The sequence below is a fragment of the Alligator sinensis genome, unplaced genomic scaffold (assembly GCF_000455745.1).
Source record: "Alligator sinensis unplaced genomic scaffold, ASM45574v1 scaffold434_1, whole genome shotgun sequence".
NCBI classification, from domain to species: Eukaryota; Metazoa; Chordata; order Crocodylia; family Alligatoridae; genus Alligator; species Alligator sinensis.
Window position 1 is genome coordinate 1,817,232 of NW_005841994.1, and position 15,141 is coordinate 1,832,372.

The 15,141-nt window shown below is 42.5% G+C and overlaps 1 protein-coding gene across 1 annotated transcript in view; it reads right to left on the bottom strand.

The window, feature by feature from the left end:
• Window positions 1-15,141, bottom strand: part of PAX5 (paired box 5) — a 279,650-nt gene that overhangs the window by 241,172 nt on the left and 23,337 nt on the right. The window contains 4 exon segments of the mRNA XM_006021451.1: window positions 5,622-5,750; window positions 5,931-5,993; window positions 8,502-8,509; window positions 11,930-11,956. Of these exon segments, the coding sequence (XP_006021513.1) occupies window positions 5,622-5,750; window positions 5,931-5,993; window positions 8,502-8,509; window positions 11,930-11,956 (227 nt within the window).

Below are 15,141 nucleotides of genomic sequence, written 5' to 3' on the forward strand. Positions count from 1 at the left end.
TTCCTGCTCCACCTAGCATTTTACCTCCAACTTCTCCTCCATCTGCTCCCTTCTCTTGCCTTACCTCATTCCTAAACGAAAATATCAACAAAGATCGGAAAGGGAAGAACAGAAAACTCACCCACTGCCTACATAACATCAGACCTCTGATCATCCCCTCCTGGCCTTTCCTGGGCAGCCTGTTGATGATCACCAAGCACTGATCTTTATAATAGATCTGGCCAGGCCTTCCTTCCTTCAACTACTCTAATCAGATTTCGTTTACTGAACGTAGAGCTCAGACATACAACCCTGACTTCCAGCCAATGGTTCTACTCATGTGAGTAAGACCTGTACAATACAAGATTCTTAATCTTTCAGGGCACTGGGGATGCATCCTTATTAAAGTGTCATGACTCCTTGTGGCCTGGTGAGGATCAGATTTTCAGCTGGTGTAACCAATGGAACTCAAGTCACTAGGGCTTCCCTGATTTGCAGGGAAGGATCTGTGAATCTGGCCAATCTAATTATTCTCACTATCATCATCCTAGTACACAAATGAGAGGCCCATGCTGCATGTCCGTGCAGAACGCACTGCACACAGGCAGAAAAAGAGTAGTGGGATAAAAAGAATAAAAAGGTAGATTTTTCTCCCAGACTACACGAAACCAGAAGACAGACCTTGATCAGTTAGTAAGACCACAAAACATCTATTTGCCAGTCCCTGCCTGAAGGGAGCTATGGACAATATGTTCCTGTATAAAATCAACAGGTCTCTGTGGACCCTTCCCACAGCTCTGTGGGACACAGGACACACAGCCCTATTTACCAGGATTAGCAATGCAGAACTTCTTGGGGTTCACTTTTCCTACCCTTGGTTTCCCTTGTCTGACTGCACCCCAGAAGAGTCATTAGAGCAATGAGTTTTGGCTCTGTCTTTTTGTAACATAACACTACAATAAATGAATATCTACTGGGTGTTGAAAAATGTAAAGAACTCTGACTGCCAATTTCACACTAAGGTGCTTTAAGTTAGACACCTAAGTCTGAAGATGGCCACCTATTAAAAAACAGCCTGTTTCCCCAAGGTGATGGGCAACAACAGCTACCAATGATGTCCATAGACGCTGTAGATCCACCACAGCACTGCCAATCAGACTGCTTCTATTTAAGCACCTAAAGATCTGCACCACTATTGGAAAACAAAATCTCTTGTGTGTGCTGACTGCAGTGTTGGTGAGGAAGGTGGTGAAGGACATGAAGCTGCATTTTCCCAGTTTCCTTTTGGTTCTCTTTAGAATCTTTGCCACTGAAAATGCTCACCTTTCAAAACAAAAGTTCATGACCCAGAAACTTCTAAATGCAATGAGCAGGTGTCAAAGGACAGGCATTTTTCAGATGCCCAGTTCAGAATACAGTACATTTATATCAACATCACCAGCACTGGAAGATAGTAATAACACAACACAATGCATGGTAAGAATGGAAACAAACACACTGTGTGAGTGTGAGCAAAAGTCTCCTGTTAGGTAGGTTTCATTTCCCAAAACATGTCTACCACTGAGAAACTACTGCACTGGTGAATTAGAAATATGGTCCACACAGCTGGTAGGAAAAAGGAATATATAGTTAAATCTGCCAAACCTTTTCTGCAGGAAGAAAAGATAAGAGGGTGGATGTATTTGTACCTCCTGCACAGTGCCTTTTCATAATGCCAGGCCATATCCTGTCACTACTCCCCTCACCACATTGCCAGCTGGTGCTAAATGTTTGTTGTTGTCTATCATCTGTCTGTGGACAGGCACATTACCTATGAATATGTTCATTCTCTGAAACTACTCCATGAATATGCTGTGCCAAGAGATTTCAGCCTGTCTATTGCTCCCAGGTCATGCACTGCTAGGATTACCTAGCAGGCATCTGGACTTAAGAACATAAGAACAAAAGAAGTACTATGCTGGATCCATTAAGTCCTGTATTGTGTCTCTGACAGTGGCAGGTAGGACACTCCTTTGCAAGTAGGGCTGGTTACATACTGCATGAGAACCTTTTAAGGGTTATGTAGGATGCTACTCAATATTAGCACTCTTAGGCGTGCAAACACTTACATGTGAGTCACAAGATAAACCTAGAGATTTCAGGTAGGAATCCATAGTGTCAAAAATATTCTGACCTGCTGTGGTCTTTCTGAGTTCTTTGCAACAGAAAAATTGCTTTTTTATTTTTCCATAGTCAAGAAACAAATCAAAACTAAGAGCTGGTATTTTCCAAGGAGTGCCTTGGATCTAACAAGGGGTGTCGTGCATCTAAAAAGGTTAAGGACTAAGCACTAGGGTCACATGGAGAATCTTTCTCTTGACATCAGCGTGGGCTGGATCACATGGATGGCATGTTTCTGGGAATCTGATCAGAATCCCACTAGAGTCTATGGGTAGCAACTGAACTGATTCCTGGACAGATATAATGAACAGGTCTTGCATTTTATTTCCATTTCTCTGACCAGTGCTTTGCCCCCAGAGGGGCTGCACCTGTGACAAGAGACCTCTGGACTCTTCCAATAGCTTTTTGCAAACTCATGCAGCCCTGATGGAGACCACGTCTTTGAGCCAGTGAGAAGAGATTTGGTTCTCTCCTGACTTTCCCTGACAGCTGTCCTCTTGGATGTTATGCTAGAGCTGGGACCAAGAACCTCTGGAGCGGAAAGGACTGCCTGCTATAGCCTGAGCCAAAGCCCCTGAAGCTGGGGACTATAACAACTCACCAGTATGTCCTCTGTGGACTACAAAGTGGGGGAAGCATAACACATATTCACCAGTGACTTGCCTGTGGGCTTGCTAATATTGTTCTGACCCATCCTTTCCTTACAGCCTTCTTTGCTGCTGAAACCATCTTAAAGGGACGCAGTAAATTGCAGGCTTGATTCTGCAGAATTTGCTCAGGCCAGGTTCCCTAAGAAAGAAGTTAGCTTGCACCCAGGTAAGGACAATGGAACTACTTTCTTAGGCTCAGCACCCAGGACCATTCAACTGTTCCCAAAATCAAATGTGCCTTTGCGCAGGGACATGTGCATGCTTTGTGTGCACTATGCAATGGGAATAAGCTATTTTTGTGCACAGCCGTTTTCACTTGCAGGCTCTTCTGTCAAAACCAAGGACTGTTGTCAGGAGGTGACTCACAGTGATTAAGGGAAAAGGGAAATAGGGGCACTCTTTCCTGTGCTCCCCAGTACTTCCCCTCTCCCATGACTGAGGTGGGAAAGCAGTGGAAACAGCAGTAAGAGCAGAAGCCTGGCTCAGGGGTTTCTGGGGCTCCCACCCAACTGCCAGCAGAGGGAGTAGTGGTGCCCGTCCTAAGATGCATTCTCTGCCTCCTCTTTAGGCAAATGTGTCACCCAGATTGCTCTCCACTCCAGCCAGAGGAAGGAAGGGGATGTTACAACCCTTGCCTTCTGCAAAGTACTAGAGAAAAGAGGATCTCTCTTTTTGAAACATGATTTAAAAGCCTTCTGACCCACAAAGAGCTGCATGGTTGGACTGGAAAGAGTCCCAGCTCCCATTTGAATTTCTTGTTCCAAAATTCTTGAATTTCTTGTTTAAGTCTAGTCATCTGTAGCATGCAGAGCACTCCAGGGATGTAGCCCTGATGAGTTCCACACACACCATCACTGCACATACACACCTGCCACACACAGCATAAGGGAACACTGCACAAACACATATTGCACACTACATGCACACATGCTGTACATACATGCTTTGTTCAGCATACATGAATGCTAGTCAAACACACCCTGTATGCAACATGCAAGCACATCTCCTATATGCACTGTCTAAAGGGCCAATGCCCATATTCATTTGCTTGCATGGTGATAAGCCTACTTAGCAACACAAATTCCTTTCTGAGACATTTCTTCTTTTTCCCTTCTCTTCTTCTTGAAGCTTTGTCCTGCCTCAAAGGACAGTATTACGCTGCACCACTCAACAACACCAAGAAATATGTTGACAGCATCCAGCATTGGTGAACTCCTCCTCTTAATCTGACATCTTCTAATCACCATTTCCAAGCATCCCAAGGAAACTCTAAATGCAAACTCTAAAGTCTAAAGCCCTTAATTCAAAGCAATTCATTATGAGTAATAAACAGATTCTCCTTAGGCCTGAAGAAGGGTGTTTGTGCCCAAAAGCTTGCAAAGAACAATTTTTCCAACTATTTAGTTGGTTGGGTAGGACTGTAGGTTGGTCTAATAAAAGATATCACATCTGCTCAAAGAGCCTTGTCTGCCTGTGTCCTTAGACCAATGCAGCTACAACCAACAACCCTACTAGTAATACTGACATTTGTAAAGCCTTTCTTTAAGATGGAATATAAGCAAGACTGGGGTCTCACACTGCCTGCCAGCAATCCCGTCCCTTCATCCCTAAACAGAATGAAACTCATCAGAAGGCTATAAAATAAGTTCATTTGCTCCACATGCAACACTCAAGCTATGCACTAAACTCCAGGAAAATCTGAATGTGAATCAACAAGAATTAAACTGGTGAGTGTGCAAAGAAAACAGCAAGGTTGCTGTCCAGCAGTGTCTGCTCCTTTAAACTCAAAAAGCTGATTGCACTTCTCTTTAGTGAGCCACACTCTAGTTACAGTGCAGTCTGTTTCTTATGTCAATCTCCAATAGTCTGTCCTTTAACTGTAAGTGAAAGCAACTGGTCCCCTACTAAGGCACATCTGCTCCAAGTCCATATTGCAACAGGGAAAAAAAATGACACCTTCAGCTATATAAACCAATAAAGATTGTCTGATTTGGTTTGCCCCTGTTGCTATCAGGCAAGCAACCTACTGGGTTAAAGACTGGTGACATCTGCTAAAAAATGTCAAGAGTGAGGGGAACAGAAAGGTAATGAATCACACTGAATACCGAATGCAGTGCTAGGGAGAGAGCCCATGCCACTTCACCATCCAATCCACACTGAAGACAAGAGCCGTGGACAATTGTTACCAAGTCAGTGTATCTAGTTATCAGTGATCTACAGACATAGAGATCTCTTGCCCTCAATATATACTGAGAGAGACATATGTCAAAAAATACATGAAGAATATGTGAAGCATGTGAAATTGAGCTCTCAAAAGTCAGGAAAAGACCCAGTTAACTATGGTCCCTTGCACATACAAATATGACACAGCCCATATTGAAATAATCACATGCTCTTCTCCCTTAAATAATATAGTGTGATATGATACATTTCCCTATGACCTGAAAGACAGAAGTGTAGCAGCTTTGTTCTTCTCTGCATGCATTTTAACTGAGAAACAGTAGCTTTCTCTTGGGGAAGGGGTAGTTAATGGAATTTCCTAGGGAATAGTTAAGATAGAAAAAAAATCCGCAATGTTGAAATATTTGATGAGCCATTTACCAGACTGCCTAATACACCTTATAAATCTGCAAGAGTGAACCCATTAGATGTGCAGCATCAGGAATTTGCCGAAGATAGACATACTGCCCATTATCCCAAGACTTCCAAAATCAAGTCATACCACACAACAGCATAGAGGTAGTTAGCCATGTTAATCTAAAGGAAGGCAGAAAGCAAAAAAAAAAATCCAACTCCACCACTACCCACCAAAGACAAAAGAGCCTCGTTTACCTTCATCTCGTTTGCGTTTGTTGCTTTCGGCACTGGGGGATGTAATTCCCAGAATTCCACTAATGGAGTAGGAGGAGCCTGCTGAGTCAGTGTTCACTGAAGACACTTGGGTCACAGACCCTGTGGAGGCTGTAATTAAAAGCAAAGCAGTTAGTATGAGGACTAGCTAAAGAGTGTATGTGAGCCAGGCCCCTGCACTTGCTGTAGGACCACCCTAGGATATGATAGAGAGTTTTGCATTTGGGTGCTCTGAGCCTTAATACTTTTATCTGACTATGAAAGTCACCTCCTATATAGTAGGGCATGCACTCACAGATTGCAGGGGATCCTGTATTCCTTATGTATACAAAGTCCCACTGCCTTCAGGAGAGGCTTCACGTGTGCAACAAATGTGGTTTGAGGACCCAAAGTAGTGTTTGTGGCAGGGATTTGTTCTGTTCACTTTCCTGCTCTCAGCACCACTGGGGTCCTGTTTCCTGGTACCAACTTTTCATTGAAACCACCAGCTGGTAGAACCAATGAGTTGCAGAACACAAGCATTGAGCATTCAAAAACCATTAGTCAAACTAAAAATTGTCAGATGGACTTAAAAACTCATTTTAAAAATATGGGCCTTTCCTGCTTGCCTCTTAATGCTGGAGCACTGATGATTTTGACGTTTTCTCGAAAAAGATGAAGGCTAGAAATGTACTTTCATTTTTTTCAGGACAAATTTGATTCTCACCTAATGGTTTAATTCCAGCATCTGGGACTTTAAGTTGTAGTAGTTTACAACTTAAACTTAAATGGCTTTTACTTAAATGATACAGTAGAAATATTATTATTGTTGTTGTTATTGTTGTTAGTAACAGTAATAATAACTACATGATTCGTGGTTATTGGTAAAAACATACAATACAATTACACATTCTTCAAATTTAAACAAAAGTAAAATTAGACATAGTATATGATACATAAAAATAAATAAAACTAAGAAATATAAAATAGTAGAATAAAAAAAATAAAAACAAGGAATTCAATACGATTTTGGCCCTTATTCTTTGAGCAAGTAACACAAATGCACCTACAGAGTATAGGACAGGCTGTAAGTTCTTAGAGAGGAGCCAAATTGTTTTTTCTTCATTAGCCCAGCCCTTAAAATTTTCCATGAATGGAGAGATCCATTTCCCTCTTATTTCTTTAAAGAATGAGTTAGGCCATTGTGGCAGTGCACCTTTGGGTGCTTGCCACCTTAGGGGCTGATGGCAGGCAGCCAGCAGATGCTTGATTAAGGCAGCCATTTTAGGACCCAGCACACACAGGCTGGGATAGCAGTCTGCTGCTAGCAGCCGTGGGAGTAACATCAGCCAGCTGAGCCACTGCTCCTGGAACAACCTGGAGGTAAGGGCAGAAGCTATGGGGATGGCAGGAGGCTCCTGGTCCTGGGCATGACATGAAACTGCACCCTGCCAGGTAAGGGGGGTCTGGCAGGACAGCCCCCAAGAAATACCAAATCAGTTACCCCTCCTTCCCTCCCAGTGAAAGGTGGGTAGGGGCACCTTAACCCTGACCCCCACCATTTGGTGAGTAATTGTGAGAGTGGGGTGGGGCTAGGCACGTCTATAGAGAGGCAGCTGAGCCCAGCAGGGGTATGATACCCCAGAGGCCCCAAGGCAGGTAATATTAGTATGGAGGTCCATACAGAGAGGCACTCAAAGGACTGTGCATGTGTGGGGTGCAGAGTAGGGGTGCTGAGGGCGGTTTGAAGGGCTGCACCAGGGGTGTACTGAGTAGGGCTGTGAGAGGCAGTTTGAAAGGCAGTACATGGGCCAGACCCAGGAGTGAGATGAGGATCAAATTGCCCAGTGTGGGGCTAGGGGTAGAGTCAGCCCAGTGTTTGGCACAAGGAAAGGCCACATAGAGTAGAGGAGCTCGAGCTAACTGAAGTTGCTGTGTGTGGTGAGCCAGAGTGAGAGTAGCAGACCCTGAGGGCTGAGTGGGGATGCTCAACAGAGCAGGACAGTAAAGAATGGCCCAATGAAGGGTGGAGCGCAAGAGGCCCCTGTGAGAGGGTGGAGGAGTAAGTTTGAGTGTGAAAGAGGCCCAGCAGTGTACTGAGTCTGTCCCAGCCTGAAGCCAGGGAGCAACAATAATCTGGATGCCATCTGTGAGACATGGGCATGGATACCACCTCCTGACATCAGGGTAGTGAATGGGCAGCCACCCACTTAATATATTATGCTAACATTCAAGTCATGGCAGGTGAGACAGGGAAGACTGCCCTAGGCAGGTGGGCAGGCTATCACAAGATCTAGCCCCAGGAAGACCCCCTGTCACAACCACAAATAGTGATTTAGGTCATCTATCTTATTCTTCCCAAAAGAGCATATCCTACCTGAATATGGGGTCTGACACTACCTCCCCATGATAACTACAGATCTCATTAGAGTGAATCACAATCGCATAATGGCCTCTCATTGTTTGTGGTTTTGTATTTCAGATAAATAGTTTCCTAGACAGTGATTCTCAACCTGAGTGCTGTAGCACCTTGGGGTGCAGTGAGATCCTATGAAAAGTGTCCCAAGGTGTGAAGAGATAAATAGATAAGTGCAGGCTCGGGCTTGTCTCTACCTGGCCAATCTCCCATCCCCACTGCCCAGCCTCTCTGCAAGGAGCTAAGCACTGTAATATATACATTAGTTTTTTTTCAAATCGGGTGTCACTCAATTCACAAAAGTTATAGAGAGGTGCCTCGAGTCTAATGATGGGTGCTTTGAGTCTAGGGTGAGGTACCTAACATCCAAAAAGGTTGAGAACCACTGTTCTAGAATAAAGGAGTGCTTTATTAATTTAAAACAGGGAAGTTTAAGAAAATTTCATTGCCTGTATATCTGTCTACACGGTGACATCTTTAATTCTTAAATTTATATCCTGTTTTACATATGGGAGAATATTGGGTTAGGCCATTTGTCCGGAGGAGCATATAAATATTATTTAACCACCCAAATAAGGGTTTGGGTGGTTAAATAATATTTAACACAAATATCGGATAGAAGAGAAGAGGCTTCTAAAATGCATGTCTTGGGGTGTCCAACATGTATACAAGCACTATATTTTATATACTATAATTTATTCAGTAATCATCTGGGGCTTTAAAAAAAGTTTTTAAAACAAAACAAAACAGGTAAAGAGACCAAATGAGACGAGAGTCATGATAAAATCATGAGAACTGGCAACAGTGGTCAGGCTGACTCCATTGTCCACCATGGCAACCAATACTGTCTCATTGCTTCCTTGTACTCTTCCTTCCATTGTCTTTGTCTTATACTTAGGTTATCAGCGCTTTGGGGCAGGAACTATTTTTTTGTTCAGTTTTTGTACAGTGCCTAGCTGGTCCAGGACTAGGGCTCCTAGGCACAACAATAATAATAAAAACAGAAGCAGCACAGAGTTCATCCTGACTGCACGCTGCTGCTTTGGAAGCCTGGTTATGATGTCATTCAAACAGTTTTTATGTGCATCTCACAAGGGTGCACACTATGGTTTGTCCAGAGTTTATCTTTTTAAAGTGTGCTCATTCTGGGTGAAATTAAAATATAACACCATGTTGGAAGCCAGTACCAGTAATTAAAAAATTAATGCAATATGGAGTTAACCTTAAGTCAGAGCCCAAGGCTGCTGTGTTTTGACTGGTGGAATGGCAGTGTTGGCAACCCAACCATCCTAGTATCTTTGGTATTAAACATCCTGATCCTTCAATGCCTGCAGCAAAGGAAGAAGGGTCTTTCCCCAACACGATACAGAATGTTAAATATGATGAAAATATAAGTCTACCTTCCTACCACAGAAACCTTTTGAGGATGATTACTCAAGACAAAACTATATTATCTAGGTGTTTAATTATCAGTTTTCAGCTTTAAAAGGTGAATGGGATATACCCTGAATATTATCTAATGTTTAGCCCTTGTATAAGGCACTTTACATCATCAAATCTAAATAAATTAGCTTATAAAACAACTCCTATGAAGCACAAAATAAATATTAGTATACCTCCTCAGGAACCTGAGACATGAGAGTTAAGTGACTTGACCAAGGATACAGAGGGAGTTAGTGACAGGGCCAGGAATTCGAATTCACGTTCCAATACAAACTCCAGCTGCAATCTTGGGTTTATCACTTAATCTGTCTGCCACAGCCTTTTCAGCCATATTTACATACTGCACAGGAGTGTGAAGAGAACTAGTCAATGTACTATCTGGATTCTGTAGGCAGAAACAAGTTGCACCCAAGCTCCATGTCTCCAATGACTGAAAGACCACCTAGAGGTAGGGTAACAAGGAGACCTGCTACACGCCACAAGCCAGAAGGGGCAGAAGCAAACAGCATACTCCAGGTAAGGCTGGCACACCCAGAAGCTGTATGGGATGTAAGTGGAAGTAGTTTTCCTTGGTTAGAACCGAAACTGCAAAGCAACTGCAACACTGGTGCTATCTTGGAGGGGAGATAAATAATAACATTATTTAGTTATGTAAATTTAGAGCTGCCAGCCAGGATTGTCATTGTTATTGTTACTATGCCCATGTGCACGCTAAGGTTCTCTACAACTGACTACCAGTCACTCCATGGTGTCAGGGATGATCTGAACAGACACATATCCTCTGCAGCATCAGGCCAAGAGCCCAGAATAATGTGGCAGTGGATGGGGAAAGGGATGGGCTAACACATTGCCATTTCATAGCAACTAACACTTGCATCATTATGGCAAGGGGAGTCCAGCATCAGCAGCCCACTTATACACTGCAGCAGTAGCATCAAGGTGAGCCATTTGGATTCAGTCATGGGCAGAGCAAATTGCAGTTAGGATTTGCCCATACATAAATAAATGCTAAGTCCTCTGAAGGCAGTGGGAGTTGCACCATTGATTTTAATGGCAGCAGAATCTGTCCTTAAACTATCATTCAGACTACTTGCTGAGGATCTCATAGGCATTTCTAGGTAAAAAGGTTCAAGACATTCAGGCAGAGGATAATTGGTTTTGGCTTGGTTCATACAGCTGTAAGAATCAGACTGGGCATTTGCTATCTCAAAGCAGTTCCCAAGTACTCAGTTCAGTTGCCCAACCTCCTCAAATGAATATGTATTATCCCCATTTCACAGAGAAGGTCACTAACGCATGAACTAATTAATGTCCCAATTGTGTCATCTTCCCTCACACTAAGTAGTACCTTACCTCCCAGCGAATATTTGTGGAAGAAGGGGCCATAAATAGGGGTGTTTCAATAATGACCTAGTAAAATTCCCAAACTCTTCTGGAAAAAGCTGAGGACAGAATTCACACCTCCTGAACACTGTTCTCATGCCCTCATGACCCAACCATCTTCCCTGGCTTTCAATTGAGGAAACTTCCATGGAACACCTATCTACTAAGAAATCCAATACAAATTTCACTTTCTGAAATGTATGGACAGGAGAACCAAAGTTCTGGTTCAAGTGGAGTAAATAATGTCCAGCTTTGCCTTCCATAAACTGTGCTTGCAAAAAAACATATTTTATTTGAGGAATGTTCCACCTCACCATTTGGATAAAATGTGTATAAAGAAAGCACAAACAGCATACAAGCAGCTGTCTAGGACAGCATTTAGAGAGATCTCACATCTTCATTGAAGAGAAAGTGGACTGAAACCATAGGCTTCATAGACAAAATGAGTATGTATGCTGATCGGGTAACTCTCTCCAGATGCGTGTTCCATCAAAACCCAAGCAGGGCACATCACTCTTGGCTGAATACTGATGGTCTGCATCTGAATTGGGGAGGAGCAGGGAAGAATAGGCAGAGAAAGTTTGGAAAGTTTTGCTACCTCTTCACTCAAGACTGCAGGTCCACAAAGGATTATGGAAGGGATGGTTGATAAAAGAAAAAACACATTCAAAACTACTTACTGACTAATGATGCAGAAAATGTTATGAATAAGTATCCCTTTCTTGATTTATTACTTTAATTATCTGACATTCTATAGACCCCCATTAGTAGGGTTTTTTGGTTTAGATTTCAATTTTCTGTCTCATGGTGAAAGCTATTTATCATAATAATCAGTAAAATTCAAAACCTTTTAGCAGTATTTATAAAATTCATTTACCATGTTCAGCCCTTGGAGAATGACAAAGAAGGCGCATTAGTACGTGTGCTGAAGTGTTTTATGCAGAATTATCTGTCCATAAGAATGATTAAAAGTTCTTTAGAATATTCGTATGCTATTATATTATTTTCAGTATAGAAAAAGTTTTCCTTACCTATGCTGTGACTAGAGGCTGGGACTTGCTGGTTAGGCGGCTGCTGTACCTTGGTCCGTATGATCCTGCATGCAGTTATAAAGAAACAAATGGCTACTTACTGCTAAGCATGAACACTGTAGAAACTGTAGGTAAATAACACCATTGCATGGGGACAGGGCATCAGACATTATTCTGTCAATTCGGGATACTTTGCTCAGAAATAAAACATCATTTCCTTGGATTATTACATCAAACCAGAGAAAAAGAAGGGCGGGTGGGCAGGTAAACCTCTGGGTAAATTTTCAGAAGTGCTAAAAGCCCAGATTTCCTAAGGCCTTTAGATGCCTAATTCCCACTGATTCCATGTGAAATCAGTGGAAGTCAGGCAGGTAAGCACTTTTGACAATCCCACTAACTGTCTATCTGCCACTTTAGCAGCTAAATGCCTTAAAACTTCTGGCCCTGGGTCACTTTATAATATTGAGCTTTTCTAAATTGCTTAGGCCCACATAGGCATTTAGGCATCTAACTCTTATTCAGATAACCTAACTCCCGTTGAAAAAGGACTTTATGCACCTAAATAGCTTTGAGGATCTGGACCTCAGGCACTTTTGAAAACTGTACACCAAATGACATGTGACATTCAACCCAAAAATCCTTGGACCAATGCAAATCGTCAACATGCAGTGATGACATTGGCATAAGTGGGGACTACAGATCAGCTTCTGCTCTCTTTTTCCTAACTGAGCAGCAGGAGTAACTCCCTATGTTAAAAGAGTTACTCCCAGATTGCACTAAAGCAGAATCTTTTCCAGCCCTGCATGTGATGTAGAAAGATGAAGAACTATAAAAGAAAGTGTGAGTGCTGTCTTACTGGAGGGGATTATCCAGAAAGGCAACAGAAATGTTATGTCAAAAACTCCAGTGACAATGTATTGTTAATGAGAAAATACGTGGTTTGAAACTTCTCCCAGTGGTGTAAATGTATATTTTGCCATTATCCTCAATGGAAAGAAGAGTGAGCCCTTATACTGACTGTTGAGTGGTCTTTACTAAAACATTATATAGTTCACTGACATGCTTCTCATAGTATGTGAGTATGGTTTATGTCCAGTTCTGACAGAATGCTGGGGTAGTGATTTCCCCTGTGGCTATTTAACAAGCTAGATTTCCAGTGCCTTCCTATACCCCCACCTTTTTTTTTTTGCACATTGAGATGTTCACAAAAAAATGCCAAAACTTTATTCCTGAAACAACTGTGTAAAGTTATAGTGTGGTTCTGCATTTGTTTGAGGAAAAAGAAGCCTAAAAATTATTCCCAGCCAACTGTTTATCTTTCAGTCAACCCTGCTTTTATGTCAAATCAACTCTGTGCTAATTTTTTTCTGCTCCTGCTAGAGTCTTTCTATTACTTATCCAAAATTCAGCAGCAAACACAAAAAGGGTCCCATTCTTTTATACTGCTTTTCAACTATAGGTCCCCAAGCATTTCACCAAGGCAGTCAGCATCATCAACTACCTTATGGGGTGGGGAATTGCTTTGCCCAAGGTCACTCACACCAGTCAGTGGCAAAACCAAGGCTAAAATCCACATCTCTGGAGCCCCCACCTGCAGGTTATCCACATAACTATGCTGCCTCCGTGAATTTGCCTGCTAGGTGAAAACAGATGGTGTCACCAACTAATTCCTGAGATAGAGCCTGCCTTTCTCTCTCTCTCTCTCCCATCCTGCCCTTGGACTTGGGCTTCTGAACAAAGCCGTGGCTCTGGGTCTTAGATCTAAGAGGCAGGAGTGGTAGCCCAGTTCTACAACACAGAAGTCACCAAGAGCTTTGTCACTGATGTGTGTGTCAAGTATGTTTAAGTCCCTGAAATAGGACCCAGACATATAGGACTGAAGCTGGGAAAAACTTTATTTGAGGTGCTCCAGTTGTCAAAATGAGCATTCTAGAGCTTCCTGCATGTAAATATCTTCATTTCAGGAGGAACAGGGCACCCAAGCACTTGAAACAGCGGGGATGTTTGCAGCCTATTTGAATGGAGCTAATAATCGTGATTAATTAAGCCGTAATCATATGGACTTGATTCTATTTAGAAGGAGTATGGTATAATTAATATTAATTAATATCATTAATTAATAGTAATGCTCTATTAATATTCAAGGAGACTATGCTCAAATCTGCCACCCAAAGGCTGCTACCTGTATGGGATGTACTCTCAGTCAGATCTCCTCAGAGTAGTAGCTGCCACAGAAGCTGGACTGGGCTTGCTCCTCTGTCCCCAGCCTCCTCTGCATGAGGCAGGAAGATGTGGTATGTTACAACTCTCCTCCACTTGCCCCAAAGACCAGCTGGGTAGTCACTGTACTGTACTGGGTAGTCCAGAGTTAGCTCACACCATGCCAGACCCTATGGGGCAGCTTCTGACAGGGTCCAAGGCCAACAGTGAATCGGAAATATTTTCAAAGCATCCATAAACCTAACTCCCTCATTAAAAAGTGATTTCAATGTTTGGGAGCCCAAGCATCATTGCCCCCAGTCAGTGGGATTCCAGCTCCTAAAGGCCAAATTTGTAAAGTATTTAGTTGCCCACAGATGTAGAAAGGCAGCTCGTTGCTTTTCCAAGGCACCCAGGACCCTCACCATTAGGAAAAGCAATAGGAATTAAACATTTAAATACCCCTGAGGAGATGGACTTAGGTTTCTTTGATATTCTCAAGAGGCACCCTTCTTTGTCTTTCGGTGCCTAAACAACTTAAAAATCTAACCTCGGTGCCAAAGTCACTTGTAAAAATGAGACTAGGCTCTTAAGTCACTTAGACACTTTTGAAATTGTTACATATAGTGTAACATACACATAGTGTGCACATGCATCTGGATCATACTACATAGGATGGGGAAGTGTGTGCTGGATATTTGTATACTGTGGTACAGCACAGAGATTCCTGAGCATCGTTAAATCAGCAGGGAAGTCACCCCAAACAGGAGTCTAGCTCAGGTACTGGGCACTGTACTGGACACTCCTACCCTACTCTGCTCCTGTGTCATGTTGTTCTATCCATTTGGTGAGTTTAATCATTTGCTTTTATAGTTTGGCTTTCTAGCAAAATGGGAATCATCCCTTACCAAGGGCTATAGGGAAAAAACAGTCTCAAGAATAACACTTAAAGGTAAAAAAAATGGTGAAACTGGAAATATAGAAAAATTCTTTGTATATGTACCATCCCTTCCTTTCCCGTACCAGACCTCAGGTTGGTAACTACTGTAAA